At 38.4% G+C, this 14,702-nt stretch overlaps 1 protein-coding gene across 1 annotated transcript; it reads left to right on the top strand.

The window, feature by feature from the left end:
- Positions 1 to 1,544: 1,544 nt before the first annotated feature.
- Positions 1,545 to 2,297, top strand: LOC112099063. The gene is made up of 2 exons (XM_024186167.1): positions 1,545 to 1,727; positions 1,791 to 2,297. Exons 1-2 carry the CDS (start codon positions 1,545 to 1,547, stop codon positions 2,295 to 2,297), a joined length of 690 nt encoding a protein of 229 aa, XP_024041935.1.
- The last annotated feature ends 12,405 nt before the right edge of the window (positions 2,298 to 14,702 follow it).

Below are 14,702 nucleotides of genomic sequence, written 5' to 3'. Positions count from 1 at the left end.
GAACGCAGGTCTAGTAAGGGAAAGGAGTGTGATTCCAACCCCAGTGGTTCGAGCAACAGTTGACAATACAAACGTTGGTGAAAGAATCTAGTCGTTCAAAAGGCGAGCAGATTTAAGCATCAACAGAATCAAAATGGGAAAGGAAAGGAGAAAATCCAAGATACAGCCAAAGACCAAAATGGTAACTCGAATAAAGGATCTAGATTCGGGGTGCTCCTTGATGATGATGATGATGGAGGGAATAATCCAAAAGAGGGCAATGAATCCTCGGTTGCCATTTTGAGTAGCAGCATGCCCACAACTACAGCACCTCATGTGGTAAACAGAAGCGAAGATATTGCTGCGAAAAAGACATCTTTTGATCCCAAGATAGTTGCTAAAAAACCTTTACGAGCCCAAAACGAAAAAAACCATAAAACAAAAAAAGCCCAGAACACAGCCCTTCTCCCTGGACCGTCACAAGCCACTCCCATGCAAAACCTTGACCTCTCACGTACCCCCCCTCAAATTCATGCCTCACAAAACCCCCTGATCCCTGCCTTAGTTCCCACAAGTTTAAACCCGCAGCACCACTCGGCAATCTCTTTTGTTGTTAGCGGAGCTGCTTCTATTGACTATCCCCCCACCTTCATAACTCCTACACCTGCAACAATGTTATACAACTACCAAGATCAACAGCATGATCCGATAGGGAAGCCACCTGATCTGGGAAGTGTGAAAATGAATGATAACATGGCGGAAGATAGTGATGATAGCGACTACCTGGGCACCAGTGAGGAGGAGGGCTCGGGAACTTCTGATGATGACACATCCGTGGTTAATGAGCGAGAAATGGAATTGGAGCTGGAGGCCTTAAGGTCCCTACCGTGAGGCTGTTGCCCCTGTTTAAAATCCCTCACCCGTTAGTTAATTACCTCACGTGTCTATCCATTATGTTTTGGAATTGTCAAGGAGCAGCTTCGAAAGGCTTTCGTCTGACTTTCAGGAATTTAATTAAAACTTTTAACCCTGCCATGGTTGTGGTGTTGGAGCCTCGAATTAATGGAAGGAAAGCTGATGCTTTTATTAAGAATAGCGGGTTTGAGTGTTCACATCGTGTGGAAGCTGAGGGTTTCTCGGGTGGGATTTAGATACTTTAGAACAATGGGTATGAGGTTAACATCATATGGAACCATAAGCAATACATCCATTTTGAAGTTTTCGAGAATAATTCCTTAATTTCTTGGGTAACGGCTGTCTATGCGAGTCCCATCCCTGCAGTTCGGAAACAATTGTGGCATCATCTGGGGGAAATTGCTAACTGAACTCAAGAACCTTGGCTGGTGGAGGGTGATTTTAATGCAATCCTTTATGCTTTTGAAAAGAAAGGGGGGCCTAACAAGAAAAGTGGTGTTTGCTCGCTTTTCAAGAATTGGTTTCAATCTCATAATCTTTGTGACATCGAATTCAAAGGCCCCCGATTTACATGGTCGCGTGGCAATCTTTACAAAAGATTAGATCGGGTAGTATGTAATGATGAATGGCTGAACAAGTATACTGAGAAAATGGTGCTGCATTTTCCGGAGGTGGATTCGGATCATCGGCCTGTTCTTGTTAAGTTCAGTGAAACTGATGTTGTATACAAAGCCAATAACCCATTCTGGGTTTTATCAGTTTGGCCCACGAATGAGAATTTTGGAAACTTTGTTGCTTCAAACTGGAATTCTAATACAGACTATGTGGAGATGGTTCGTGATTTCACTTCCAAAATCTTGAAATGGAATAAAGTGACATTTGGAAATATTTTTTAGAGGAAAAGAAGGCTCTTAGCCAGGCTTGGAGGAATACAACAGGCTCTTGAAGTTAAGCCGACCAGAGGCCTTGAGCATTTGGAGAAGAAATTGAAGAAAGAGTTGGAGTCTCTGACTCAAGAGGAAATGTACTGGCAAAAAAAATCTCGGAAGGATTGGATTTTGTTGGGAGACCGGAATACAAATTTCTTCCACCAAAAAACCCTTGCACGGAGACGTAAAAACCACATTATAGCTATCATGGATGAATCAGGTTCTTGGCTATATGATACTGAGGCGATTAAATGGCATGCTATTAGTTGTTTTTCTTCTCTATATACTAATGATAACTCTTGTTCTATTTCTTATCCATACAGAGGATATTTTCCAAGCATTGAAGAATCTACAGGGCAATATCTTATGTTACCTATCACAGATGATGAGATCAAGCACATCATATTTAGTATGAAGCCTCTTAAAGCTCTGGGTGTTGATGGATATTCTGCTCTCTTCTATCAAAGCCAATGACACTTTGTTGGTGGATCCATTAACCGGTTGGTGAAGGAAATCTTCATAAGTGGTCGAATGCCAGAGGATATCAATCGTACCTTGCTGGTGCTTATTCCAAAAGTGGACAATCGCACAAGTTTGAAGATGTATCGGCCTATCAGCTTGTGCACGGTCACTTATAAAATTATCACCAAGTTAATTGCTAATCGGCTAAAGGCCGTCCTCCCCGATCTTATTGGTCGACAGCAAATAAGTTTTGTCCCAGGCCGGCACATTATTGAGAACATGGTGGTGGAGCAAGAGGTTATTCATACAATGAGGACAAAAGCTGGAGGGATGGGGCAGATGGCAATTAAAGTTAATTTGGAAAAAGCATATGATCGGCTGAGTTGGAACTTTATATTTGAGACTTTAGTTGAGGCCGGCATACCCATGAATTTGACTCGGATTATAATGGAATGTGTTACTACTTCCCGAATGAATGTTCTATGGAATGGGGACTTTACAGATGAATTTAAACCTTGAAGGGGGATTCGTTAGGATGATCCTATATCCCCCTACATTTTTGTGTTGTGCATTGAATGCCTTAGTCATGGCATTTGTAGTACTGTAAAGGCCGGAAAATGGAAGTCCATTCGGTTGTCTCGCCAATGGACCCCTCTTACCCACCTTTTCTTCGCGGATGACTTGCTCTTATTTGCAGAAGCCTCACCTGATCAAGCTAAAAGTATTAGTGCCGTCCTTGATGAATTTTGCTGCAGCTCTGGTGAAAAGGTTAATCAACAAAAAACCACACTCTATTTCTCCTCTAATGTCTCTACGGGGGTGGCTAGGAAAATTGGGAAGACTCTTGATTTTACCATCACAAATAATCTTGGTAGATACCTTGGTATGCCCCTTCTCAACTCGAGGGTAACCAAGAACACTTACCAAGAAATTGTTGACAAGGTGGAGAAAAGGCTGCCAGCTTGGAGTGCTTCTCACCTTTCCTTAGCTGGCCGTATAACTCTCGCTCAATCTGTTCTCCAAGCTATTCCGATTTATGCCATGCAGACGACAAATCTTCCAATTAGTGTCAAGAGCAAGATTGACCTAGCTTGTAAATGTTTTTTATGGAGTGGCAACGCAAAAGGGAGGAAACTTAGTCAAATTATTTGGAGCACAGTTTGCCAACCAAAAATTAGTGGGGGTTTGGGTTTCAAAAACCGAGGCTATGAATCAAGCTATGCTAATGAAGTTGTGTTGGGGATTAATCTCTTCGAGTGAGAGCCTTTGGGCTAAAGTTTTGGGCACGAAGTATGGTATTAACCCCGTGCATCCTCCAGTTGAACTGCCTAATAAAAATTGCTCCTATTTTTGGCGATCGATCAGTAAACTGTGGAACACAACTATTAAGGGTATTGGTTGGTCTATTGGTAATGGTGAGTATGCACGGTTTTGGTGGGATTGCTGGGCTACTAAAAAACAGCCCCTCATTGATTATGCTATTGCCCCAATTGGTGAGGATATCCTTCAGGGGAAAGTAGTTGATTTTGTAAATCAGAAGAGCCAATGGAAATGGGAAATTTTTAGCCCTTTGTTACCGAACCATATTCTTCTCAAAATTGCATCTATTCAGCTGCCAAGACCTGAAAGGGGAAAGGATCAGGTTTACTGGTTGGCTTCCAGTAAGGGTAACTTTACTGTAAGATCGGCCTATCACTACCTAGCGAGCTCTGAGTATGAGGAGAAGGATTCGAGTTGGCTCCTTGCTTGGCGATGGAAAGGACCCCAAACTATTCGCACTTTCATTTGAACTGTCTTGTATGAGCGACTCAAGACAAAAAAGGAGCTGATGAGACGGCATATTGTTTCTAATGGCAATTGTGACAGGTGTGGTTTGGAGTTGGAGAGCACTCTTTATGTTCTTAGAGATTGCCCCATGGCTCAACGAATCTGGAGCTACTTTGTTCCACAGAGATCCCAAGTAGAGTTCTATTCTAAACCCTTGAAGGGGCGGATAAGCGGGAATCTCCAAAGCAAGGAGACGTTCCGGAAGAACCTAGACTAGAGCTGCATTTTTGGTTTCGCCATTTGGAGGTTGTGGTACTGGTGTAACCAAGCTCAGTTTAATAATGTTTATGTTGACAACAATCACATGGTCCAGGATATAACTATACGGGCTGAGGAAAATCAATGGCTTAATGATTCTTTGAGCACCTTGACAGCCACCAAGAGCAGAATATGGATTTCCTGGTCGCCTCCTACATGGCCCTGGTGCAAGCTAAATTCGGATGGGTCATGCAAAAGCTCGGGATTGTCAAGATCACAATGGTCAATGGATTCGAGGCTTTGGGCTAAATATCGACTGCTGCTCTATTACAATTGCTGAGTTATGGCGATTGTATCAAGGGTTAATGATTACTTGGGAGATTGGGATTCGGTGGCTTTTGGTGGAAGTGGATAGTTTATGTGTAACTCAGCTGACTGCTAGCTCCGCTGTACCCTGCAATGCTTATTCGCAGCTGACTTTGTCTATCCAGGAGCTTTTGAAGCGTGAATGGCATGTGCACGTTAAGTATATTTATCGTGAAGCTAACTTTGCTGCTGATGCTCTTGCTCATTATGCTGATTCTCTACCTGTGGGTCTCCATATTTTTAATTCTCCTCCGGCCTCTATCAATCACTTCTCCTTCATGATTTGTATGGGGTGGTTTATCCCCATTTTGTTTTATCTTAACTCTCTTTGAGGAGCCCCTATATACCCAAAAAAAAAAAAAAATTAATGCCGCAAACAACACATTTGTCTTACATCACTTTGACAAGAAATCCATCATCTGGTAATTCAACCATAACCGAATTCGGGAGAGGCCCCGAAAGGTTAACATCGACAAGAATCCTAGCATAATACACCTACCTTTTTTTTTTTAGTGGCTTTATTAATTTGCAGAGGCAGACCAATTCCTTGAGCTATCCTCATTAAATTTTTAGGATTCCAAAATTCTGAACTCATCTCATATAGTCTAAAAAGGAACCAATTTATGGGATTAGATCCCCGAGGCTCAGTAAGCCTACCAATAAGATTATTTTTTGCACGAACCAACAATTTGTTGAAGGGTAGATTATTCAACCTTATAACAAACAGTTTCTCCCTCACTGGTGGAACAGGTAAAATTTCGGGCTCAAATCCAAGACTTCGAACATTAGTCTTAACAGCGGCAGTACTAAAAGCCTCCGCTTGGTCATCATTAACTTTAGCCTTATCCTTGTCAGCCATAAAATGCTGCTTGAAGTGATCCGTCAGTGAGGGATGTTTAATGAGCAAGTCTGACAACCCAGCCATGAACCTTTCCATGGCAGGATCCGCCATGGCAAGCACCCCAAAGGGAAGCTCGGAAGGGAAACTAGAGCTCAGAAGGAAAATAATCGCACAAGAAACGTAAGAAAGGTATGAAATTAAAATGCTACTTTTACTAACATGTTATAGAGTGTTTAGTTCTGAGTTTTTAAGTTATAGTATTAAAATATTTAGTAAATACTAACTGTTGTGACTTGTAACTAATGTTAATTTGATCTATCACTTGTATGATGAAAAACTAATAATATCTTTACAATTTTGGTCAAAATTATTATTAAAAATTTTTATTATTATCTATTATTAATTTTTATTTTATATTTACAATTTTTTTTTTACAATAACTGTAACTTTTAAGTTATAATATCTTAATATGAAATAGCACCATAATTGTGTATAATTTTTAAGTGACATTACATAGTGTCATGATCCAAGAGAAGTCTAAACATATTCTTACAATTCAATTCGAGACTAAAACAGTCACATCACAACATATAACGATAATAGTTTGTTACAAAATTATAGATAAAAATAATTTTTAGTAAGATCGTTTCTTTATCACATCACAACGTGTACATAAATACCACCATTCAATCATAGTAATAATGTATATGTACTGATCACTGAATTTAAAATTATCACAAACAAATTATCATGGAATGATGATCGACAATTAGAACCGCAAATGGACAGCATTGCTATATTCAAATTAATTTATAGTAGATGTCTATCTATTTCTTGTGCTAAATATTTTTATTTTATCTTTCTAAAGTAAGGAGGGTTCAAGATACATATATTACATTATATAGAAAATAAAAATTTGACTATGTTACCTCACTGTGTGGACACCGTTAGATGGTTAGAAAATGAATAAATTATGACAATTTGATGATACCCAAATTACAAGGTACGGTACCCATATACACTATAGTCACAACCGCATAAAAAGATTAATTAAAACGAGCTGATGATGCTGATCATCCACAAAGCTGGATTAATTCATCTACCAACACATCAATGTCTTCGTCCCCTTTCAATTACGAGGTAAAATTAATCACTTCTCATTCATTGTAAACTATTTGCCAAGAATTTGCTTTTTCCTTCATATGTGAAGTAAATAAATTTATGACGGCAACATCTCTAGTAATTTATAATTCTCATCCACAACAATCAATTACATTAATTTGTATACAAACTTGTATTTATCCTGTATTTATTTTCATGTAATGCCTATGTAAAGGCCCTTCATTTTAAATACCAATACAATGTTAAAGTACAAGACTAATTTTCATTCTATTACAATATATATATATATCATAACATATTTAAGGATCGGTTTGCAACATACCACTACGATAACTAATGTTCGAGTTGGATTTTTCTGATAGTATCTAGAAATATAGTCGACCCCAATATACTCAGAATTTGTTACCGTCGAGCTGACCTCATAAGTACAACCGGAGCCTATGTTGGCGGTCTGGTTTACAAGTACAACCTGAGGTTCATGTGAATGACCTGATTTAAGAATACAACCTTAAACCTCCATGAGCGACCGGAAAACTCACCAGTCTGATCTATAAGTGAAGTAATTCGACTTTGAAATTTATTTTTCCGACCCGAGAATTAGCTCGACATGGAAGATTATTGGTTAAAATAACGTGGTCTAATCTCTAGGAAAGTTGTGTGCCACGATTTATTTAAATCGACTCCAACTGACTACCACTTGCAACTGCTGAAGAAAGCGGGTTGAAGTTAAGGAAGTAACCGTCCACGACTAATAGCCTATTTAAACTGAAGAATGCATTAGGTGAAGGGGTTAGAAAAATGAACAAAAAATTCTACAAGTCACCTATCTAAATGCTTTAATAGTACCTACAAGATTTTTAACTAATTCCTTGATTTTCACTTTTCACGATTCTTCCTTCTCGTTTGTCTTTCTCTTATACACAATTTCTGACTTAAGCATCGGAGGGACTACACCGGAACCCCACCGGCGTATCCTAACCATGTTTTATGGTTGGCAGGTATATAAAATTGTGTTCAGACTGACGTTTGAGCTTGGATTCGCACTATGATTCCCCAAAAGAAAAAAAATTCAGCTGTTGAGGTCGTTTTTCGACATCAACATCTAGGCGCCGTCTATCGGGAGCAGTGCGAAAAGCCATATGTTTGAAGATTTAGAAGGAGAAGTCTATCATATTACGAAATAACGATGGATGATAATGATAAAGATAGGCGGACCTTGCGCCAATTGGAGGAGGAAATGAATGCCACGACAAATAAGAGATGGAGAGAAGGGATTGAGAGGCCAATGGCAAGATTTAAGGAGATGATTAGAGGGTTGGTTGATGCCCAAGTCAGAGGGGCTCAAGTTCGAGCTAGTGATTCAGAGAGTAGTGGAGTGCGAGAGAGGGAATTGCTTGGTGGTGAACAGCAGAGCGGAATGGGACTACCACAAGTTGCGGTAGAATAAGAGAATAGAAGTGCAGGAGAACAAGTGAATGAGTTGAGGGGGAGAATCAATGACTTGAATAAAGAAAAGAAGAGGGAAGAGTTGAGAGACCCCTAATAGGCAAATGAGCTTGAGCAGCGAATGCTGCAATTTCAAAAAACTTTAGAGGCATTAGAGGCGAACATAGAGGGCAAGAAAGTGGTAGGAATGTTGTTACTTCATAACGAGTCCCCCTTGGTATGCGAAGTGATGGCGGTAACTTTGCCACCTAAGTATGTGGTTCCAGCCTTGGTGTATGAAGGAAAAACTAACCCGAATCATCACGTGGAAAAGTTTAATGAGATGACCGGGCTTCAAGGTTTGAGTGATTTTCAAAGGTGTCGTGTTTTCCTTTAACCTTAGAAGGACAAGCACGGGAGTGGTACCAGAGATTAAAGAAGGGAAGCATAGGAAATTTCAAGGAGTTATGTGAGCTTTTCGCTGTGCGTTTTAGAGGTTAATGCATACCAGAGCAAGATACGAGCAAATTGAGAAAATTGGTCTAAGGAGAATTTGAAAGTTTGAGGAGCTTTGTGACCAGGTATCATAAAGATGTTATCGATCTAGGGGCCTTTGATCATTTAGATGCTCTTGAGGGATTAAAGAAGGGGTTGAGAATCAATCGATTGTGGAATAGCTTATATAGTAAGGGGATAACAACATATGCTGAGGCGTACGACCAGGCAAAATTGGATATGAAAATTGAAGATGCAAAGGAAGAAAATAGGAGAATGGAAATGCAGACAAGGGGTCCAATGAGAAAGAGAGACCTGAGAAGGAGATGAGATAACTTTGGGAATAGATCGAGGATGAACACGGATGATAGGCATCATTACGATAGAAAGTTGTTCAATTAGAGACAACTAGAAAGGCCGGGTCGAGATTGGAAAAGAAATCGTGAGAGAAGAGAAATCTCATTAATAAAAAGGGGCTAAGAGGAAGGAAATAATTATGGGAGGAACTAATGCGAGAATCGAGTAAGAGGCTACAATAGGTTGCCATTGCCTATAGACCGGAGAGAATCGAGATCTGACCAGAGGGTGAACTTACTAGAGCATAGTGGAAGATACACACCAGTGAACACGTGTAGAGCAGAAATATATACTGCAATAAAAGATAAGAGGTTACTAACACCTCCAAAGCTGATTGTAGGGGGTCTGGGAGGAAGTGCTCACCACAAGTATTGCAATTTTCACCGGACATGGAATTGTCGATTGCATAGACTTGAAAGAACATATTGAGTGGCTAGTGCAAAATCAATATCGAAAGGAGTATGTGGATGACGAATGAAGAGGTGGGAGAAGATGTGACATCAGAGATAATGTAGCGATGATGATTATGAGAGGGCCAACCCAGGAGACCCAAACTGCTCGAGGAGAAATTATAGTAGATATTCATTAAAAAGTTATGAGGTAAATTTTAATGTTCCGACACCAAAGAAAAAGTGGGTTTAAAGGGTGCCGATCATGTTTACGGACGAGGACGAGGAAGCGATTGCACATCCACATGAGTATGCGCTTGTAGTAAAGGTTGCCTTGGCAAGACAGGAATTAAACGGGGCTCTTCTAGATGGGGGAAGCTCGGTCGGTATTTTGTTTAAGAAAACTCTAAACGAAGTACAAATAGGAGACCTCAGGCTTGATCCAGTTCGCTAAAGGGGTTTGGCGGAGCTGAATTGATTCCCCTCGGGTTGATTGACTTGCCACTGACAATAGGGTCCAGCCCACTACAAAAGACAGTGATGGTGACATGGGTGGTAGTTAATGAGCCAAGCCCTTATCAAGTTATTTTAAGCAGACCGTTCAATAGGATAGCAGGAGCAGTAAGCTCAACCCACATGCAATGTGTAAAGTTTAGAGTTCAAGGTAGGGTTGGAGTGATGAGGGGCCAACAACAAATAGCTTGAAGTTGTTACGCTACCGCTGCGAGAGAATCCATGCAGATCACGAGTATTGATCCATGAGTTAAGAATAGATTGTACCAACAACGACCTAATGAAGAAATGAAACAAGTGTCGGTGGGTGAGGATGATCTGAACAGAGTGGTAAAAGTGGGAAAAAAAATGACGGATGACATTTCCAATGAGCTTCAAAATTTATTGATGGAGTTCCAGGGCCGAGCTGGGAAGGATCGTACAAAGTACACTCATTTGGTAATGGGGCATATAAGTTAAATTATCAGGATAACAGGGTCGTCACCAAGGTATGGAATGCAGAGCACCTGCGGAAAATACTACCAGTAGGCTAATCTTACTAATGATCTTGTTTGCTTTTTTTCTTTAAATATGCTAGGAAAGTTTGTTTCTTTGCTATTTCGATTTGTTTGTGTTCAATTCTGTAATTTCTGTTATATTAATATCAATGAGGTTATTCAGAAGTGCAACTCTATTTCTCAACTTGTCTACTTGTGACCGGTTTTACTTGAGATTGAGATTGACTCTTGGCCTTGTTGAGATCCACCGTGAAAAATTTATCCAATCTTATTGAGATTGAGATTGGCTTTTGGCCTTGTTGAGGTCCAACCTAAAAAATTTATCCAATCTTTTTGAGATTGAGATCGGCTTTTGGCCTTGTTGAGGTATGACATGAAAAATTTATCCAATCTTATTCAGATTGAGATTGGCTTTTGGCCTTGTTGAGGTCCAACCTAAAAAAATTTATCCAATCTTATTGAGATTGAGATCGAGATCGGCTTTTAGCGTTGTTGAGGTCTGACGTGAAAAATTTATCCAATCTTATTGAGATTAAGATCGACTTTTGGCTTTGTTGAGATCCAACGTAAAAAATTATCCAATCTTATTGAGATTAAGATGGGCTTTTGGCCTTGTTGAGGTACGACCTGAAAAATTTATCCAATCTTATTGAGATTGAGATGGGCTTTTGGCTTTGTTGAGATCCGACCTGAAAAATTTATCCAATTTTATTGAGATTGAGATCGGCTTTTGGTCTTGTTGAGGTCCGACGTGAAAAATTTATCCAATCTTATTGAGATTGAGATAGACTTTTGGCTTTATTGAGGTCCGACGTGAAAAATTTATCCAATCTTATTGAGATTGAGATCGGCTTTTGGCTTTGTTGAGGTCTGAAGTGAAAAACTCATCCAATCTTATTGAGATTGAGATCGACATTTGGGCTTTAATGAGGTCCTACATGAATAATTATCCGGCCTTATTTGAGATAGATGTTTACATTTAAGTCTTGCTGAGGTTCTACCTAAATAACTATCCGGTCCTATTGGAGATTGAGATTTACATTTTGGTCTTATTGAGGTTTTACATGAATAATCATTTGGTCTTATTTGAGATTGAGGTCGACATTTGGACTTTATTAAGGTCTTACGTGAATAATTATCCTCTCCTATGGAAATCGAATTCGACAATTGGACATTATTGAGGTCCAACGAAAATAGATTGACTCAGACTTATCAAGATCAAGGTCATTAAATTTTAGTCCAACCTAATTTGATTATTTGATATTCTCATCTAAATTATTTGCTCCAACTTTAGATCGACATTTATTATTTTGCAATCATCCTCGCCTCATTTAGGTTGACAAATTATTGTAATTTTGTTGAGGTCGACATTTGAGCATGGTAGGGCCTACGGTTGAGGTCAATATTTTAACTTGGTAGGATCTAAGTTTGCGGTCAACATTTTAGCTTAGTAGGATATATGGTTGAGGTCGACATTTTAGCTTGGTAGGGCCTACAGTTGAGGTCAACGTTTTAACTTGGTAGGATCTACGGTTGAGGTCGACATTTTTGTTTGGTGGGACTGCAATTGAGTTGCGGTCAACATTTTAGCTTGGTACGATCTGCAGTTGAGGTCGACATTGTAGCTTGAGGTCTATAGTTGATGAGGATATCTTTTCTCGAGGTCTTTAGTGAGGTCAACATTTGAGCTTCTTAAGGTCGACCTTTCTAGCCTAGTTACGGTCGGCAATAGCCTATACATCTTCAGTCTTGTTGTGGCCGGCATTAGCTTTGTTCCGCTTTACACTATCTTTCTTCCGATTATGGCCATATTCCTTTTTCTTTTTTGTTTCAGTTTCCAATACCGTTCATGTCTTCTCAGTATTGAAAACTATGGGACTGATGTTGGGTTTTGAGAAAATTTTCTATTTTTAAATAATTAGTTTTCAACACCGAAAATGGATTTTCAGTATTGAAAACTAGGGGACTGGTGTTTGGGTTGGATTTTTCTGATAGTGTCTAGAAATATAGTCGACCCCAATCTACTCAGAATTTATTACCGCCAAGCTGACCTCATAAGTACAACCCAGAGCCTATGTTGGCGGTCTGGTTTACAAGTACAACTTGAGGTGTATGTGAATGACCTGATTTAAGAATACAACCTTAAGCCTCCATGAGCGATCGGGAAACTCGCCAGTCTGATCTAGAAGTGAAGTAATCCGACCTTGAAATTCATTTGTCCAACCTGAGAATTAGCTCAACATGGAAGATTACTGGTTAAAATAATGTGGCCTAATCTCTAGGAAAGTTGTATGCCACGATTTATTTAAACCGCCTCCAACCGACAACCACTTGCAACTGCTGAAGAAAGCGGGCTGAACTTAAGGAAGTAACCATCCACGACCAAGAGCCTATTTAAACTGAAGAGCGCATCAGGTGAAGGGGTTAGAGAAATGAACCAAAAATTTTGTAAGTCACCTATCTAAATGCTTTAACATTCCTACAAAATTTTTAGCTTCTTTACCCGAAAAATTCCTTGATTTTCACTTTTCACTTTTCACGATTCTTCCTTCTCGTTTGTCTTTCTCTTATACACAATTTCTGACTTAAGCATTGGAGGGTCTACGCCGGAACCCCATCGGCATATCCTAACCGTGTTTTATGGTTGACAGGTATATAAATTCTTGTTCAGACCAACGTTTGAGCTTGGATTTGCACTGTGATTCCCCAAAAGAAAACAACTTTAGCTATTGAGATTGTTTTTCGGCGTTGACAACTAAAAATCAAGCCATTACGTACTGTCGATTAGAAAGAAGAGGAAATAAACAAGATAGTGTGAACATAATATTTGAGCTTCACTAGACAAATCTCTTCAGGTTTTACATTGGCCTTCACCGTTTAAGTTGGCTCTAGCATATTAATGCTTCATCTATTGAAAATTGATTTTAATAATTCTAACTTTGTGGATCTAGAAACCATACATCATAACACGTAAATAAATGTCATAAAACCGCCATAATTAAATTTGAGTTTAGGTGGAATAAATATTTTAAAATTTTCTTTCACATGAATTGGAAAGACAAGAAAAAAAAAATTGTTTAGTGGCAAGAGATGGAGAGATGGGAGGGAGAGACGTCAATAAGCAAATTTAAATTGTGTGACTGGTAGAAACATCATTAACATATACCATATTCAACACATAAAAAGATTAATTAAAGAGGTCATTTTCTAACAAAATATCTAAGTGTAAACTTTCATATTAGCACTCATTACTAATGTTGTAGTGCACATGCGCGTGAATAACATGGATGCAATTAATAAAAGAAGTAGTTGATTTAATGGGACATCGTGAAATATAGTAATATATTATATCAGAAATGTAGACGGGTTCAAAAACTTCAAAATTAAGCAATTTTTTTTTTGAAAGACAAAAGTTTAGTAAGTTGACTAAAAAAGAAGATAAAGACAACCAATTATGACAATATTGTAATAGACAATAAAATCGCTTATGTTTTTATTTTTCTTTCTTCGAATTAAAACGTTCCTATATTAATTGATAAGGGGAAAAAATCAATCTATCAACCCCACATTCATCATCAATTACCTTATCAGGATTACTATATAATGCAATACAAATAATTTTTGATCTTCCGATAAGAATCTTAACATAAATGTCTTAAATTTGGTTTGAAAGTTACCCACAAGCCACAATATAATTTCATCCCAATTTGTCAATCCAATTCAGAACAAGTTGGCTAATTTAATTTTAAGGCCATGATATTTGTCAAAACCAATATATCATCAAACAGATACACATACACTTGCCTAGTTGCCTTGCAATGGGTGCAGCATACTCGTCTTTTTGTCTTTTTTGACTCTACCCCTTAATCTCTTCTATATTTACAATTTATTAAAGTAATTTCTATTCTCTTTTTCTTCAACCCCTCGCCACTACATTCTTCCGGACTTTTTCAATTTTCAATTAAACCTGTAATCAACTAATTGCAATCAATGGGAGACAGCTTGATATTCTAATTGAAACCATTTCTTTGTTGCCTTAGGATTCATTTGCTCTATGTCATATAAGTAATAATGAATTAAAGTTTTTATATAAAAGAAAATCACACAGATATGTCTTTATTATATGTTTTCTTCCCCTTTTCTCGTTCATGTACTCTCCATTTTCTTTTTGAATAATCTAACTCTGGAGTTTTCCAATAATTGGTTTATCATCATCATCATCATCATCAATAATAAGACTCCACTCTATTATGTCAAGGAGTTTGTTTTTTTAGGTAAAAAACATTTTAGCAAATGATCAATATCGAAAGCTTTAACAAAAATTCATCTTAGTTTCTATTATCTTTGTTGATGCATTTGACTTGTTTTTTTTTTAATTATAACTTGT

This window comes from Citrus clementina, unplaced genomic scaffold (assembly GCF_000493195.1).
Source record: "Citrus clementina cultivar Clemenules unplaced genomic scaffold, Citrus_clementina_v1.0 scaffold_4, whole genome shotgun sequence".
Taxonomy (NCBI): domain Eukaryota; kingdom Viridiplantae; phylum Streptophyta; class Magnoliopsida; order Sapindales; family Rutaceae; genus Citrus; species Citrus x clementina.
This window is presented reverse-complemented; position numbering and strand designations above follow the sequence as displayed.

What these genes read in the sequence shown, in the direction of transcription:
- LOC112099063 (XM_024186167.1), top strand. Translation starts at nt 1,545, where the DNA reads ATGGTGCTGCATTTTCCGGAGGTGGATTCGGATCATCGGCCTGTTCTT. An exon ending in ATACAGACTATGTGGAGATG is followed by an intron (nt 1,728 to 1,790) that starts GTTCGTGATTTC and finishes AATATTTTTTAG; the next exon opens with AGGAAAAGAAGGCTCTTAGC.